This window comes from Nannobrachium achirus (genome assembly GCF_963921795.1).
Source record: "Nannobrachium achirus genome assembly, chromosome: 6".
NCBI lineage: Eukaryota > Metazoa > Chordata > Actinopteri > Myctophiformes > Myctophidae > Nannobrachium > Nannobrachium achirus.
Window position 1 is genome coordinate 72,253,164 of NC_137815.1, and position 18,827 is coordinate 72,271,990.

Below are 18,827 nucleotides of genomic sequence, written 5' to 3' on the forward strand. Positions count from 1 at the left end.
TTTACAGAGTCTAGACAAACTGTCCCTAAAGCTACAGACACAGAGAGACACCTGCAGTGTTACTGCTTCTGCTCAGACACTGCTCAGCAATAAGAGCTAAACTGCTTCTGAGTGTTGCCGTGTGGAGGAATGCATGCTGTGTGAGCGTTGCATACTGGAGGAAATCTGACTCAGATCAAACTGGTTATTGTCATTGTACAAGTTCAATGAAATTGAGGTAGCAGCTCTCAAACCAGTAAGACTCCCTAATTAGGAGATAAGCAACCGTCAGGTCACATGTAACCTCATGGTGGTGCTAGAAGAGGGGCATGTGAGAAATCAGGGGCGGAGGTTGTGGTTTGCTAGCCAAGGAGTGTGTGTGCAAAGTTTGGCATGGATAGGGGCAACGGTGCCGGAGATATGAGTAGGGCCAAAAGTGTGACGTGACGTGATGTGACGTTACGGACAGACAGACAGAAAGCCGGTGGAGCATTTCGTAGTAGAGAAAGGTATCTGCAACAAAGCCAAAAGCCCGCAACACTCCAAGTTAGATGAAGGCTTTTAGGTGCACGGCTCAAAATAGCATATGAGGAAAGAAGTAGTCGCCAGCACTCAAGGAATCTCCTTTTCACATGATTTTATTTACCTCAATGGACAGAGTCAAGTCAACCAAAGCATTTCATAGTAACTGTAGCACCTCTCAAACTAAGTGCATTAAAAACAAGACGACATAAAAAACGAAGCTCCGTACAAAAGGCCAGTGAATCCATGCTATACTGTATATTGCACAAAGTCATGTAATAAATGTTTCAGTGTAGGTGCTAATCACCCTCACATACAAACCACAGACCACAAAAACACAACTTCCACTTCTCACCACAACCACTGCTCGACTCAAACAATTCATCTAGTCCATTTTAAATGTTTGACACTTTAAAAGGCTAGGAGGGAGATGTTAAAGAGGAGAGGGTGTGTATTATTCTATCCTAGGTTTGGGACTAACAGATGGTGCTTTTCGTGACCCCTCGGCTAGAGCCCTGGGACTGCTCTGTCACCAAGCATCCTGACGCTACACCCAGCTTTCCTGTACTAATTAGCAGGCCGTTGGGCAGCCTTTTACGAGCATTCGTCCGTTGCCAGAGCGGAGAGGAGGACGCATTGGAACACCACACCGTCTCCACGGTGACTGCGGGGAGACATGACATCACTGCGTGTGGAAGTGTGTGTGGAGTGTTAGCGTGTGGAGGTCAGGAGGTCACCCTGGCTGTGTGTTCCAGCATATTATGGTCTGGGAGGATTTCACTGCTGTCCAGCGGAAACCTCTTAAGTCCAAAAGGGTTTATTTTCAGGGAAAAAAAGAAAAGAAAAAAGAAGACCCGTGTTCCAGTGGCTTCGTTGAAGTTATTATTTAGTCATAAGCTCTTAATACTTTAGAACAGGGGTCTTCAACGTTTTCAGGCCGGGGACCCCTTAGTTGAGGGAGAGAGATGAAGCAGGGACCCCCCCAACCTGTTCATAGATTCAATATAGTTTCATCGTTTGACAGCACAATCATCAGTGTATTTTGGATTCATGTCAATTTGTGTTTTCAGATATTTAACCACTTGAACCGCCAATATTTAATAAACTTGACCTTTCACTCTGTACTTAGTCTGCTCTTTTTCCCCTCTACACCAAACCTCTTTGCCGAAAACAGCCGATCTACAAGCTCACAACGCCTCGCGCTGCGAGGCGTTGTGAGCTTGTAGATCTGCTATTTTTGGCTCAAGTTCTCAGAATATGGACACTAGGGTTCAAGTGGTTAATACTAAAAAGAAAAGAAGAGAAAAGTTTCTATCACACAAAGATTTGGAGGACTCCCTGTAGTAACTCTGAGGAGCTCCTTCAACAGGGGGTCCCGGACCCCCTGTTGAAGACCCCTGCTTTAGAAAAACCCACAGACTTCCATTCAACAGGGGGTCCCGGACCCCCTGTTGAAGACCCCTGCTTTAGAAAAACCCACAGACTTAACCACTTTCACTTTCACTTCAAATATGTTTTCATTAATAGCCAAAATAACCCATCTAAGGGCATCCCAATGCCACACCTTGCAAACTTTCGTGTGACACTACTGTAGCGTAACAAAGTTGGCCACTAATTTACGAAATTTACGAAACATAAAAAGTTGAAATATGGAGATACAAGGTTTCTGCTCGACAGCAGCAACATATAATACCGGTTACAACATCAGCGTTTGGCATTTTGTAAGGGTTTTGTAAGACTGTTATTCAGGGATACTGTAGTGTTTACAGTTACTGTTACATGTGTGTTCACACTTGGAAGCTGCACAGTGCAGAGCCAGTCTTACTGTTGGCCATGAGGAGCAGCATTCAGTCTTACTGTTGGCCATGAGGAGCAGCATTCAGTCCCCAATGGGAACCGTGGTGAACCACAAGCCCATTATACTTCCTCATACTGAGGCTGCATGCACGTTACTGTAGGAACATATTCCTGCCAGGGCCTTGGAGAAAGGCAGTTGCCTTATAGGGGCTGTGTCCAGACTGTCCACCTCAAGGACTCCTATGGGTCCTTGAGGGGGTTCCAGGGGGTCCCATGAAAATAGCAGATGTACAAGCCCACGACACGTTAAACAAGAACATATATATGAAACATTTTAACCACAAGAATCTTGTATGAGGTGACAAAATGTTATTATGGCACTAATATTCACACATTCACTGTATGAGGTGACAAAATGTTATTATGGCACTAATATTCACACATTCACTGTATGAGGTGACAAAATGTTATTATGGCACTAATATTCACACATTCACTGTATGAGGTGACAAAATGTTATTATGGCACTAATATTCACACATTCACTGTATGAGGTGACAAAATGTTATTATGGCACTAATATTCACACATTCACTGTATGAGGTGACAAAATGTTATTATGGCACTAATATTCACACATTCACTGTATGAGGTGACAAAATGTTATTATGGCACTAATATTAACACATTCACTGTATGAGGTGACAAAATGTTATTATGGCACTAATATTCACACATTCACTGTATGAGGTGACAAAATGTTATTATGGCACTAATATTCACACATTCACTGTATGAGGTGACAAAATGTTATTATGGCACTAATATTCACACATTCACTGTATGAGGTGACAAAATGTTATTATGGCACTAATATTAACACATTCACTGTATGAGGTGACAAAATGTTATTATGGCACTAATATTCACACATTCACTGTATGAGGTGACAAAATGTTATTATGGCACTAATATTCACACATTCACTGTATGAGGTGACAAAATGTTATTATGGCACTAATATTAACACATTCACTGTATGAGGTGACAAAATGTTATTATGGCACTAATATTCACACATTCACTGTATGAGGTGACAAAATGTTATTATGGCACTAATATTAACACATTCACTGTATGAGGTGACAAAATGTTATTATGGCACTAATATTCACACATTCACTGTATGAGGTGACAAAATGTTATTATGGCACTAATATTAACACATTCACTGTATGAGGTGACAAAATGTTATTATGGCACTAATATTAACACATTCACTGTATGAGGTGACAAAATGTTATTATGGCACTAATATTCACACATTCACTGTATGAGGTGACAAAATGTTATTATGGCACTAATATTAACACATTCACTGTATGAGGTGACAAAATGTTATTATGGCACTAATATTAACACATTCACTGTATGAGGTGACAAAATGTTATTATGGCACTAATATTCACACATTCACTGTATGAGGTGACAAAATGTTATTATGGCACTAATATTAACACATTCACTGTATGAGGTGACAAAATGTTATTATGGCACTAATATTAACACATTCACTGTATGAGGTGACAAAATGTTATTATGGCACTAATATTCACACATTCACTGTATGAGGTGACAAAATGTTATTATGGCACTAATATTAACACATTCACTGTATGAGGTGACAAAATGTTATTATGGCACTAATATTCACACATTCACTGTATGAGGTGACAAAATGTTATTATGGCACTAATATTCACACATTCACTGTATGAGGTGACAAAATGTTATTATGGCACTAATATTAACACATTCACTGTATGAGGTGACAAAATGTTATTATGGCACTAATATTAACACATTCACTGTATGAGGTGACAAAATGTTATTATGGCACTAATATTCACACATTCACTGTATGAGGTGACAAAATGTTATTATGGCACTAATATTAACACATTCACTGTATGAGGTGACAAAATGTTATTATGGCACTAATATTCACACATTCACTGTATGAGGTGACAAAATGTTATTATGGCACTAATATTAACACATTCACTGTATGAGGTGACAAAATGTTATTATGGCACTAATATTCACACATTCACTGTATGAGGTGACAAAATGTTATTATGGCACTAATATTAACACATTCACTGTATGAGGTGACAAAATGTTATTATGGCACTAATATTCACACATTCACTGTATGAGGTGACAAAATGTTATTATGGCACTAATATTCACACATTCACTGTATGAGGTGACAAAATGTTATTATGGCACTAATATTCACACATTCACTGTATGAGGTGACAAAATGTTATTATGGCACTAATATTCACACATTCACTGTATGAGGTGACAAAATGTTATTATGGCACTAATATTCACACATTCACTGTATGAGGTGACAAAATGTTATTATGGCACTAATAGGGCTTTGCACACAGGCGTGACTTTCAACCATTGCATTTTTTCCGTTTGCTGCATGATTAAAACGCATTGTATTTGGGGTGCGACGCTGTGTGGAAATCTATGCTGCAGATCCGAAAAGGAGTCATAAAAGGAGTGATGAGTTTTTACCGCATGGGAAAAGACGCACAAATCGAACTGGGTTCGATTGGGAAATCGGCACGGCAAATTCAGATCAGGTGTGCATCAGGTCATAGAGAATCATAGTTTTCTTTAAAAAAAAAGAATTGTAATTTTTTTCCGTGCGGAAAATCGCGCCCGTCTGCAAAGCCCTTTACAGTAAGTTGTCATTCAAAATTCACCGGTTCACTGCGTGAAGGATCCCTGGACTACAAATCCCAGGTTCACTGCGTGAAGGATCCCAGGACTACAAATCCCAGGTTCACTGCGTGAAGGATCCCAGGACTACAAATCCCAGAATACAACCAAGAATGTTCTGCTCCGACCAGCTCCATAAAATCCATTATTTTCCCAGATGCGTTTTTTTTTGTCAAAATAAGCTTTTTTCAACTGACCCTAAAGAACGGATGATCGCGGATACAATTTTTCTTTTCCGGGTGAAAGAAAAGACAACACTCCGCCAGGCCATGTGCTTTTTGTTTACATCATGGCCACATGGTGCGTTCCAGTTGCTGGTGAGAATGAGGTAAAAGGCCTGGGCCAAAGGGTAGGTAGTGGTCCAGGCACCTAGGCATCTATAAAATATACTAAACTAGTGAAAACAGCAGATCTATGCGAGGCGTTGTGTGCTCGTAGATCGGCTGTTTTCACTCGTTTTTGTGCAACAGTCTTGAATGATGAAGCATGGTTAGCTGCTTTACCAAAAGACATACACATTTGAAACTTGGGGTTACAAGGTTTCTGCCCGACAGTGACGATATGTTAGTGATTATGTTGTGAGGAAAGCGTTGAGATAACAGCCATTTTGGTTAGAACTGACTGAAAATAATGTTGTATTTTTTCAAGTGTCCAAATAAATTCCAAATATTATCAAAGTATCTCGCGGCACCCCTGGACTGCCGTCACGGCACCCCAGGGTGCCCCGTCACCCACTTTGAAAACCCCTGATCTATTGAGTGGTTGAGAGAGACATTGACACCCACCACGGACGGCTCTCTCTACAGTGTTTCCCATCTGCGATCACCATTCATTCCCCACTGTTAATGTCCCATACAAGGTCAGTCTCTGTGGCCCTGTGAACTGCTTTATTACTGAATGCATCTTCTGTTACACTGACAGACTGTTGAAGGCCTCCTTGTAAGGCCATCAGGCACACTGTAAAGCCTGATCTCTATTCAGTCGCTTGCTGCGGTGCCTCGCCACAGATGTAGATAGAAACCTATTTCCTCCCGGGGAAATTCAGTATTATCATCAGCCCAACCCAGCTGATTCGCTGCCCACAAGGAGCATGTGAGCACTTAGGGGTTAAGAGTCTTGCTCAGGGACACACATCCACATTGCTACCCTGGCCTGGAATGGAACCTGGGACAACCAGGGGCTCTGGTTCCCCAGGCGGGCTCCCTAACCATTCAGCTATGGAATGGAACCTAGGACAACCAGGGGCTCTGGTTCCCCAGGCGGGCTCCCTCACCATTCAGCTATGGAATGGAACCTGGGACAACCAGGGGCTCTGGTTCCCCAGGCGGGCTCCCTAACCATTCAGCTATGGAATGGAACCTGGGACAACCAGGGGCTCTGGTTCCCCAGGCGGGCTCCCTAACCATTCAGCTATGGAATGGAACCTGGGACAACCAGGGGCTCTGGTTCCCCAGGCGGGCTCCCTAACCATTCAGCTATGGAATGGAACCTGGGACAACCAGGGGCTCTGGTTCCCCAGGCGGGCTCCCTAACCATTCAGCTATGGAATGGAACCTGGGACAACCAGGGGCTCTGGTTCCCCAGGCGGGCTCCCTAACCATTCAGCTATGGAATGGAACCTGGGACAACCAGGGGCTCTGGTTCCCCAGGCGGGCTCCCTAACCATTCAGCTATGGAATGGAACCTGGGACAACCAGAGGCTCTGGTTCCCCAGGCGGGCTCCCTAACCATTCAGCTATGGAATGGAACCTAGGACAACCAGAGGCTCTGGTTCCCCAGGCGGGCTCCCTAACCATTCAGCTATGCCGCCCCCATAATACAAGCTGTGGTGAGGTCTGCTGTCTGTTTGTGGTGCGAGGCACTGCGTGCGACCCAAGTACAAATCAGCCCATTAGGGGGGAGAACTATTGGAGCCATGTGTGACTAAATTACCATGGTGACAGCACTTGGAAGAGACAGGCTGCTTTGTCTAACACGCTAACTAGACGTTACTTCATTGATTTGTGTTCACGATAGTGTCATTCTGCTCTTTCTCTCCCACTTCGTACATCAATATAATCTACCCCTGGGTCAATGACTTTACGTCTAAGGACCTTGAATTACAGTAGGGGCTAAATCATACAAGATGAGTAATTGGGTCATTAACAGATCTCCTTCATGCTTCAGCCACAATCCCAGTTTGATTTTGTGGCCGGATGGAACAGGATGGAACAGGATGGAACAGGATGGAACAGGCGGACGAGTCACATTAGCTGCGTTTTCGAAAATAGGAAGCGAATTGTCAGAAATTCGAAAAAAGAAAAAGCGAATTTTGCCACTGTTGAAATGCGTTTCTTGGGAGACCGCTGCGTCTGGAAGGTGGCCGATCTGCAAGCTGACAACGCGTCGCGGATGCGAGGTGCTGTGAGCTTGTTAATGTAGATCGACCACTTTTGGCGCGCAACACGGTGTGTCGACGAAGTGTTAGCCAGGAATTACTTGGGTGATGTGACGGACGAGGCTTGCACTGCACAGTGCACACAACAGCGCCGTAAAATAAACATCCAATGCAAGGTACAGTCGTAGGGAACACGGCGCCAACAAGTTAGCAGCTCCCTTCAGCCAAATCGATATCATGCAAGTTCAATGTATTTTAACTGAAAACATATTCGCTTAGTGTTTCCATTTCCCATTAGTCCCAAAATCCACCTCCTCCAAGCGCATAAAAGTTTATTCGAATTTTGAAGTGTTTCCATAAAAAAAGTATGTGCAAAAGCCTTAATGCGCAAAAACGCCACTATTGTGACACGTTGTGAGTTTTCAGATCGGCTCTTTTTGTGTAAGTACAAAATATGGGGCTTAAGTACTATTTTATTTGGCATTTAGTAAGTAATGCTAAACGTTTACACAGTGATACGAGTGATAACAAGCGTTAAAGACGCTATTTTGCATGTGCATGAATAAAGGTGTGCCTTGATGTATTGACTTGGCCTTTGGTTGTGCCTTGGGAATGGGAACGGGCAGATTGGGCACAGACATTCTGAAAACAACTGCTGTATGGAACCACCTGGATTTGAACTTGGGTCTCCTACATGGGAATCTACCGCTCATCCAAAGGGGAATTCCACCAGTCAAAGGGAGACATACAGCAGCCTTATGGGCTTTCAGTACTACAGTACTGTACACAGTATGCTACTTTCATCCCTCCTGAAGACCACAAGTTAACCACCTGGATTCAAAGCCGTAGACTCCTGCATGGAAAAGTAAACACCTAAACATCCATGGATCAATGGATCAGTAAGTAGGGCAGAGAGGCTTTCAATGAGCCAGACGCCTGGGAGATGGACTGCTGAGGCGTGCTACTCATACGCTGAGTTGGCGGAACCCAGGATTTTAGGAGTAACTTGTGATTCAGAGGCGTGTTGGGCTCCCGACTGAGCTACCCAGTTTACAGTTTACAGTTTAGGCATTTAGCAGACGCTCTTAATCCAGAGCGACTTACAATAAGCAAGGTAATAAATCAATACATCAACATCAATACATCGATTGCATAGAACTATCAATCTAGAAAAAAGAAAGAAAAAAAATAGATACATACTAGATAGATAGATAGATGGATGGGTGGATGGATGGATATACCGTTGTTTCCTGTTGAGATTGGCACATTTCACCAAGGTTTTTTCATCTCACTCATTTTGTCTGTTGACCTCACTCAGCCACAAAAAAAACAAAAAAAAAAACAAACAAAAATAAAAATAAAACAATTCACGGGATGATCACCCCATGATGTGCACTGCAATGTAGTTTCATTGCAGGCGCTTTTTGAGAGTGAAAAAATAAGAAGACATGTGTGATCTGGGCAGCTTGCCCCAGGAAATGCGCCAATCTCAACAGGAAACAAAGGTAGATAGATATATAGATATATAGATTACTACATCCCCTACCTGAGTGCGAGAGCTGCAGACGAGGTCCTGTTTGGCTCCAGGTCCTTCCATCGGGTGGAGCAGCAGCATCATAGAAGCCGTGAGCAGGCTGCAGCCAGAGCAGAGGGGCCACACACAGTAGCAGAGTCCTGACTCCAGCCACGCCCCGCCGGGCCACGGTGGACCAACCAGTGGACGTCATCACACGATGCACCTCGGCCTTTCACAATGTCACAAAGAGGAGAAGCAACGAGTCCAGCAGGTCACATCACACACTGCAGCTAGGACACCGCTAGGAGAGAAGACAAGAAACATACAGTATTTAACCACTTTTCAACCTGTCATCATAAGGGCAAAACATCTATCCTATCCACCTGTTTCCGCGAGAATTTACTGTAGCATTATTTGCAGGACACTTCCGGTTAACAGCAGACATACAAGCTCACGCCGCGTCGCAGATGCAACCGGTGTGAGCTTGTAGATCGCCCTCGGCTGCAGCGCCGGAAGCTGCCTGCACATTCTGTGCAATGCACAATGGGATGTTGGAAAGATACTTGTGGATACAGTACATGATGGCATGCACAGGATCTCTGTCTGTGTGTCTGTCTGATAGCTATACAATTATTTGGAGTTAAACCCACATTTCTGTAGTAAAATATTCGCTGCAGCCATATTTATTCCATGAGAATATATTCTTAAATTACACAGAAAATACAGGCATATTTATATACATATTGTTATCTGGAAGAAGCTTCCCTGTAGCGTCAACAGGTCAGACGTCACAGCCAGCCGGTGGGTACAAGTGTATCTTTCCATATCTTATAGCAATCAGTTATTATACTAGTAAGACACCTGAGGGTGGAATGCGACCTCAGGGTGACATGCGCGAGGTCGCGCCAATTCTTGACTATCTGGCCAACCACAGCGTTTCTCTGACGATTCTAGTTGTTATCATTCTGGGGGGAGTTTGTTCATGTTTTTGTGAGGGTATCAACCCTAGGAGACACGGGGAGAACATGCAAACTCCACACAGAAAGGCCCTATCGCCAACCCCACCTAGGGTGTGAGCGATAGGGCCTAAACATGGAGATGTGGAGAACACTATATATGAAGATAGTCCAGTCCATCATGTCATATGGGACTACCGTCATAGACAGTAGCCATTGTTAGGCCGGAGTCAATGGCTGTCTGTCTGACTGTCTGTACAGGAAGTGATGTCACATGACATACTTTTTATGCCCATATATGAGTCATTCTGTACCACATCTCCATGTTTAGGCCAAACAGGTTTGCTCCATTTCTCCATGTATAGGTCCAAATGACCTCGCCCTAAAGGGCGAGGTCTCGCCAATTCTTGACCATCTGGCCAACCACAGCGTTTCTCTGACGATTCTAGTTGTTGTCATTCTGGGGGGAGTTTGTTCATGTTTTTGTGAGGGTATCAACCCTAGGAGACACGGGGAGAACATGCAAACTCCACACAGAAAGGCCCTATCGCTCACACCCTAGGTTGGGTTGGCGATAGGGCCTTTCTGTGTGGAGTTTGCCTAAACATGGAGATGTGGTACAGAAGGACTCATATATGGGCATAAAAAGTATGTCATGTGACATCACTTCCTGTACAGACAGTCAGACAGACAGCCATTGACTCCGACCTAACAATAGCTACTGTCTATGACGGTAGTTCCATATGACATATTGGACTAGACTATCTCCATATATAGTGTTATCCACACCTCCATGTTAGGACTCATATATGGGCATAAAAAGTATGTCATGTGACATCACTTCCTGTACAGACAGACAGCCATTGACTCCGGATTAACAATGGCTACTGTCTATGACGGTAGTCCCATATGACATATTGGACTAGACTATCTCCATATATAGTGTTATCCACATCTCCATGTTTAGACAGCCAATGACTCCGGCCTAACAATGGCTACTTTCTATGACGGTAGTCCCATATGACATGATGGACTGGACTATCTCCACATATAGTGTTATCCACATTTCGTGTAGCCGCCCTGTACAGGAAGTGATGTCACAACTCGCTGACATCACACTGACATCACAGAGGATACGGACGGTCACGAGGATACGGAAGGAAGGAAGGACACTCAAGTGACACGGTTCTTCAGAGTATATGCGACCTTCGGTCGCAATCATCGTGACTTATTCAACAAAATGTCTGGAGTTTTCATAAAACAATAATAATGTCTGAGGTCATCTGGCACAAGGACAGTTCATCAGATATCGGGTAATGGATGATGGTGGCGTCACACACACTGCTGTCTTACATGTCTATGAAGCTTTGATACATGAGGAGGAAAGCTTGACTTACACAAACGGCAAAGGAAACAAAAACAGATTATCAGTCTGTCTGTGTCCCTTTTATGCCCCTATGGAGATCACAGATCAACATCAATATGACATCATAGTACCGACATCATAGACAGACTGGCCTCCTGGCAGGTGCTAGGACAATCCTACCATAATATATGGGTACTAACTACACTTAGCACTCTGGCAATGAGCACAGGGTACTGCATAACCAAGGGGCATGCATTCCGAACATCAAAATGTAAAAATAAATATCTACATGCATTTCAAAAGTAGCGAAAACGGCATGTCTACAAGCTCACAATACATCACATTGCTTGAACCTGGGAGAGAGGGAAGTGAGAAAGAGAGTGAGAACGAGTCATGTGTTCCTTACAACACCATGGAGACAAAGAGGAGGAATGACACTTGATGTTAGGAATGTTTCTGAGTCCAAAAGGTTTACTATTTAGTTTGTTCTACAAGCCAGACAAAAGGAGAAACACATTTCTAAGAGCACCGAACCGACCAAAGAGTGATCATGGGTTTGTTTCTGATGCTCAGTCAAACGTTGAATTATGTTGTTGGTGTCCTATGGCCTGCCGTGTGGGTTATGCCAAAAACGCAAGGGACAGAGACACTGAAAATGTATTTTAGGTGTTCATTAGTCACGTATAGACTCAAATCAGAGGGGATTACAAGTTCTGTAGTAGTAGTAATAATAATAATAATGGTAATACATACATACAACTTATATGTGCTTTTTTAGGTACTCAAAGTGGCTTTACTGAAACAAGATTAACAAAGACTATAAAAGAAAGGAGGTAACGTTGTGTGAAAGAACACTGCTGGAAATTCCTCTGACATGATTTAGCAGAGTGAAATGTCATGTCCTGAGGTCTCCTCATTTATAACAACATTCCTAAATGAGCAGGCATGTTCAGGTTATGTATAATGTTGGTACTACGTGAGTTCTCGTACAGTGCAGTACACACATACACATGACAGGACACACGCACGCACACATGCAAGCGGGCATGCAAGCACGCACGGCATCGCAAACACGCGCAAATGCACAGCACACGCACGCACGCACGCACGCACGCACGCACGCACGCACGCACATACACACACACACACACACACACACACACACACACACACACACACACACACAGTAATGTATGTAGTGTACGTCCTGTGCATATATATAGATAGATTAAAACATAAACAGTCCGTTGCCAAAGTGCTGATTTATAAAGCCCAGGTTAACTCCGAGCATCTGACCAATTACTTTCTGTGCTCCAAATGGGCCTGAAAGACAAGCACATTACTACAAATGAGTCCAGGGGTTGAGGCGAAATAATTCACCTCTCATTTACAGGATAAACAAGACGAGGGGTATGAAATTCACAAATGATTTATTTCGCATTGTAAATATACTTTGGAGCAGAAAGTGCAGCAGCAGGCCCTTTTAAGAAAGGTCTACTTAAAACCATTTCTCATTTTACACGGATTAATCAAATGAATCCACAGAAATGACGTCTCGTTTCGTATTCCAAGTGCACGTCAGATGAGTGGCGGGATGGCTCGCAGATGTCTTATTAAAATGCACAGAAAATCCACCTCACATTTACTAAATAAACAACGTTAAGACCCTTGATACACAGAAATGACTGCTCTCATATTCCAACTGTACTTCTGACCTGGAGGCAAACATCTAGCAGATGACTGACTACATTACTTTATTAAAAACTAATATTAAAACGTTCTTTCATGGGTGATTTCATAGTCCTCTTGTACTGTATTTCAAACCTGGAGCCAGACATTATGCCTATAGAATATGAGTGTGCTTGAATGTCTTATGGAAAGAGGTAAAACTCATTCTACAGTAATTTATAACATAAACAAGACAGGTAACCGACTTATAACAGAATAATTCGGGACATTCTGAGTAATAATTGAGTAAATCGATTAGTCTAATTAACCACTTAAGGCCCTATATTATACTTCATTGTACGATGGGCATACAAAAATAGTAAAAATAGACAATCTAAAACCTCATGCCGCAACACATTATGAGCTTGTAGATCTGCTATTTTTATAACCGTTGTCATTAATTGTAATCAATGCAAACATTTTAAATAATTGTGCTAGAGTAGGGTTCAACAGGGGGTCCGGGATCCCTAGGGGGTCCAAATCTTCCAATCCTTTTTATGTTAACAACTTGAACCCTAGTGTCCGTATTCTGAGAACTGTAGCCAAAAATAGCAGATCTACAAGCTCACAACGCCTCGCAGCGGCTATTTTTGGCAAAGATTTTGTGTAGAGGGGAAAAAGAGCAGACCAAGTACAGAGTAAAAGTTTATTAAGTAATGATGGCGTAAGTGGTTAAATATCTGAAAACACAAATTGACATGAATCCAAAATACACTGATGATTGTGCTGTCAAACAATGAAACTATATGGAATCTATGAAAAGGTTGTGGGGGGGTCCCTGCTTCATCTCTCTCTCAACTAAGGAGTCCTTGACCTTGAAACATTGAAGACCCCTGCCATAGAGTGACGCATGTTTTGAGCCAGCTCTCAATATATTTTCACATTTCACAGAATCCTATCCGTTCTTGTACCCAGAATTCCACAGACAGCATCTGGCTGCTGCATGCTGAACCTGTGGTTTATTTTCTCTGGAGGGATGATTATGCCGGTATGTGATTGGTCGTCCCCAGGGGCGTCACACCAAATTCTGGGCCCTGGGTACAAGGATTCACTGCGGGCCCCCCATGAATGTTAACTATTGAAAAATAGCAGATATACAAGCTCACAGCGCTGCGAGCTTGTAGATCTGTTATTTTTGAAAAATCGTGAAAATGTGTGCAAGAAACGTATACATGTTTCTATGTCAGTGGTGCTCAAACGTTTTCATGTGAAGGACCCCCAAGATGATATGTATTTGGCCACAGCTAGACCCCCATCTCAAAATATTTAGTTCCAGGGACGCGTGATTATGGATCCAACTGGGAAAGATGGATAACCACGCCCCGGACTCATTTTTGAAGCTTGTGATTGGCTGAACCGGACGTAGGGAGCGCTCCGTTGTAGTCACTTGGACCGCGCGAGGTGCACCAAAACCCAATTATCATGGCGTTTATCGTGCGCTTGCCCAGGCCTTAAGGCCTGGGCATAAATATAACGATTGCATTCACCACGGCTTCGTAACTCGCGCGGCGCTCCGCCGGCCGCGCGGCCCTGGCCCGCTCTTCGCGGCCACTCGCGCCTGCGGCGCTCGGGGGCGAAGAGCAGGACCAAGGTCCGCTGGCCTTCGCGCCGCTTGCAATGTCGTGGACAATAACTGAAAACGAGCGCTATATGCCGTTTCCATCCATCTTTCCCAGTTGGATCCATAATCACGCTCCAGGGACCCCTCCCCGGAAGCAAAAATTTGAGTTACAAATGTTTGCTTAAAAAATACATATTCAAAGATTTGCACACATTTTTACGACTTTTCAAAAATAGCAGATCTACAAGCTCACAGCGCGGCACTCGGTGCCGCGCTGTGAGCTTGTATATCTGCTATTTTTCAATAGCTAAAGTTATTTGGGCCCCTCCACCTTCATGGGCCCTGGTAACTCAGTCCTACTTTCCTTCCCCTTGTGACGCCCTTGGTCGTCCCTCTTCACCCTGTGGCAAAGCAGAACTTTCAAATTCACTTCACCTTGCAAAAACAAAAGCACATCTCAGTGATCTCACACTCAAAGATGATTGATGTAATATTCAAAAAATGCCCTCATAATGTCGTGGACACCGGTGGTAAAACCTACTCTAGGTTTGCAGAATAAACACGGTAAAAGTATGACAATCACATTGTGATTGATTTCACTGTCATTTGTGGTTCACCGTCCAATTTAGTATCTGATTCTTGGCAAGCTTTAATGGACACCTGAATAATCTGTCTTATGCGTGTCTTAAATACTACAACATTATAATTTCAAAAGAAACAAGAAATAAGTTAGGATATTACGAGTTCAGACAGAGATTAATTCATATCCCAGCTGCGCTTTGGATGTTGTTGGCAGGCCTGTTGGATACCTGAGTAAATCTCCAGTGAAAGACAGTGCAGAATAACTATTTGAAACCTCAGCTTCAGGTGCTGGTGTTAATGTGAGAATGTTTTCTCCCAGGGAAATAGAGTGTTTTATCATAATGCATCATTCATGGCCTGTCATATCCTTGCATTGTGGTCGTCTGGACTGTGTCCTGTCAGCGAGTATTAAGAGTTCAACGTAGCAGGGATTTTAGTCCTGCTGAGGGAGAAAGTACATTTAGCTTGACTGGACCTTTTCTCTAACCTTAGCTTAGCCAAAAGGAAATCACTTTTCTGTCTGTCTTGGCATTGTTAAAAGTATTTGTTAGCCGTTTTTAGAACCTGCATGTGACTAGGGATGGGACTATATAAAAATTTCATATCACGATTATTGTGATAAAATATATCGTGATTTACGATATCGCAATAATCAACTTCCATTATCCTGGGGCGGAACATTTGCCAAAAAATAGCCGATCTACAAGCTCACAACATGTCGCATTGCGACGCGTTGTGAGCTTGTAGATCGGCTATTTTTTGGCGAAGACATTTGATAGAGAGTGAAAAAAAGACTGTATCAAGTACATTTATTATAAGTACCTTTTACCAATTATAGAGGGTTTAAGTGGTACCGGATATGCAGCTCGGCAAATAAAAGGTGAACTGATCCCAGTGCATGACGGTTGACGATATCACAATAAATTAAATCTCCACGATAGGATTATCGTGATTGTTTTTTTATCACGATAAACGATAATATCGCGTATCGTCCTATCCCTACCTGTGACACAGCAACCTCTCATAGGGATGATGTCATACATACTGTAGTAAATCAAATTAGGCAAGGTAACCAATGTTCCCTAGCTGACCAATTTGTCACGGTCTATTGTCATGTCTTATGTTGGCTGACTGGCTTGTGTCTTAGGCAAGCTTTGTGTCTTAGCAAGCTGTAGAAGCAGACAACTTAGGGAGGTGAGACAATTGGTTTACACAGCAATTTAACTTGACCTTTGTAACCTTATTTTTTACAGAAAGAGAATGGCTGATTGACCCAGTGTGAACACCTGCAGTTCGTTAATTCATTCTAATCTCGGCATTTTGTTGAAAGTCATTCTGAAACAGTATTGCAACCATGATGTTACACTCAAACTCTCCATGGATAACAAGCACAAACGTGGCGTAATTGTCTCTACGAGTACGAAATAAGAAAAATGTGTTGTTAACATGTTTTAATAGCTCTGGCAAGCAGAGCTTGACCAAAGCCTTGAACTGTTTTTTAGCTGCCTGCGACCACACAGCTTGTACTGCATATAAACCACTGTCTGTCTGTTTGTCTGCCTGCCTGCCTGTCACTTAAACTCCTACTGTATATACTTAGCTGACCGGAGTCCCACAGGTCTCTATAACAGATCCTCAAGTATTTCACTCTAAACCAAAACTCTTCACCGAAAATAGCCGACCACAGCGTTGCAAGGCTTTTGTGTCCAAAATATGGACATCAGGGTTAATGTGGTTTAGAACAGACACGTGTCACTCAAAGAGGGAACTCCCAGGGGTCCCTGAGGGGGATGCAGAGCATGGACGGATTAAAGTGGAAATGGGCCCTGTGCACAACAACACAAATGATGGATGCGTGCGTGCACTACTATTGCTTTCAAGAACTGTGATGAAAAGCGCAAAAATAAAAACAAAGTAGAATTGGATAAAACAGTATTTTAACTTGAAATATCACCACACACCTCACTCCAACAATAAGCAATTTTTTTCTTTTTTTCTTATTTTTTTAAGATGTGATTTTTGGGGTTTTATTGATAGGACAGTAGACTGACAGGAAATGGGGAGAGAGATGGGGAGATGAGACCGGATCGGGAATCGAACCAGCGACGCCGCCAGCTAGGCATCCATGCCTATGTGGCAATGCCTAAGTTGTATGCACCTGGACCAGTAGGCAGTGTATACATAAATATATGATATATACGATAATAATAGGCCATAAAAGGCCACGTGCACACCTTGCACAAGCCATAATCCGTGCCTGTTCCAGCGGGTCTCCTCTGTCTCCATAAAAATCAGTTAATATCGCATCAAAATCAGAAGAACCACTTTAACCGTATATACTTTGGCCATTCGAAAAGAGCCGATCTAGCTCTGGGAACGGGTTGTGATGATGTGACGCACGGTGATAAAATAGTTGTGAAACATTTGAAGACAAATGTTCTCTTTTAGGGGTCCTGATCTGCCTGGCACACACTAGTCTTTTCAGATGGGCGTCTGCGGCCAAGTACAGTAAATCGTCACTGTCAGGCAGAAAGTTTCAAATTTGTAAGTTTTTTCACGAAGTAAAGCCCTGCTTCATCTGTCGCACAAAAGTGGTGAAAACAGCAGATCTTACAAGCACACAGTGCTTGTCGATCGGCTGTTTTCACTAGTTTAGTTCATTTATTTAAATGATAAAAACGAACGGTTTTGGACATACAAAGTTTCCACCCGACACCGACGACACATTCATGTTGGTGTTCTTGACAAGAACAACGTTGAGAAGCACCGACTCGGTGTTGAGACGGACGGAGCGCTCAGCGTACAGAACGTACAGAACGTACTGTAGCTTTGACACCAGCATGTGTGTGACTTCAACCATTGTTCATTTATGAGCAGCTCTTGACTGGAGGAAACGACCTTCTCCTCTGTCAACATGGGAGGCAGACGAGGAACAAACTGTCTCTTCCCCTTCGTCCTCAGCTGTCTGTCTGCTAGCGTGTGCACGCGTGTGTGTATGTGTGTGTGCGTGTGTGTGTGTGTGTGTGTGTGTGTGTGTGTGTGTGTGTGTGTGTGTGTGTGTGTGTGTGCGTGCGTGCGTGTGTGTGTGTAAGAGACAGAGAGAGACGGTCTCAGGATGTCTTGAGTGTTGACAAGAGACTCTTTCTATAAATAAAAGGCCTCAATAAAGTCATATCCTTATACGTATTTCACAGACACAGACACACACACGCAGGCACGCACACGCACGCACGCACGCGCACGCACGCACACACACACACACACACACACACACACACACACACACACACACACACACACACACACACACACACACACACACACACACAGACCTGCATGCTTGTATACAGATGCATGTACGTGCACATACAGTAAAAATAATGCCCTGGAAAACACTGTCACGGAGGTTGAACCAGGTTCAAGCCAAGGAAGTGTTTAGGCTGACATGTGAAGGATTCATCGTCCCGTCTAAAAATAGAGCTTGTGTTTGAGTGTGTTTGTGTAACCCTTGGCAGCAGGGTCAGCTGTACGTCAGAGGCTGGCACAACGAGACACACTCTATGATGACATCACAACGTCTGATGAAATGAACAACACACTTTGACAAACTGACAAAGAGAGACAGGAAACAGAGAGAAACAGGG

At 43.3% G+C, this 18,827-nt stretch overlaps 1 protein-coding gene across 1 annotated transcript in view; it reads right to left on the reverse strand.

The window, feature by feature from the left end:
• Positions 1 to 18,827, reverse strand: part of LOC308286362 (semaphorin-3D) — a 190,348-nt gene that overhangs the window by 100,397 nt on the left and 71,124 nt on the right. Inside the window, exon 2 of the mRNA XM_080727358.1 lies at positions 9,021 to 9,291. Coding sequence (XP_080583484.1) covers positions 9,021 to 9,201 — 181 coding nt within the window. The 5' untranslated portion in view covers positions 9,202 to 9,291. The remainder of the gene's footprint in view (positions 1 to 9,020; positions 9,292 to 18,827) is intronic.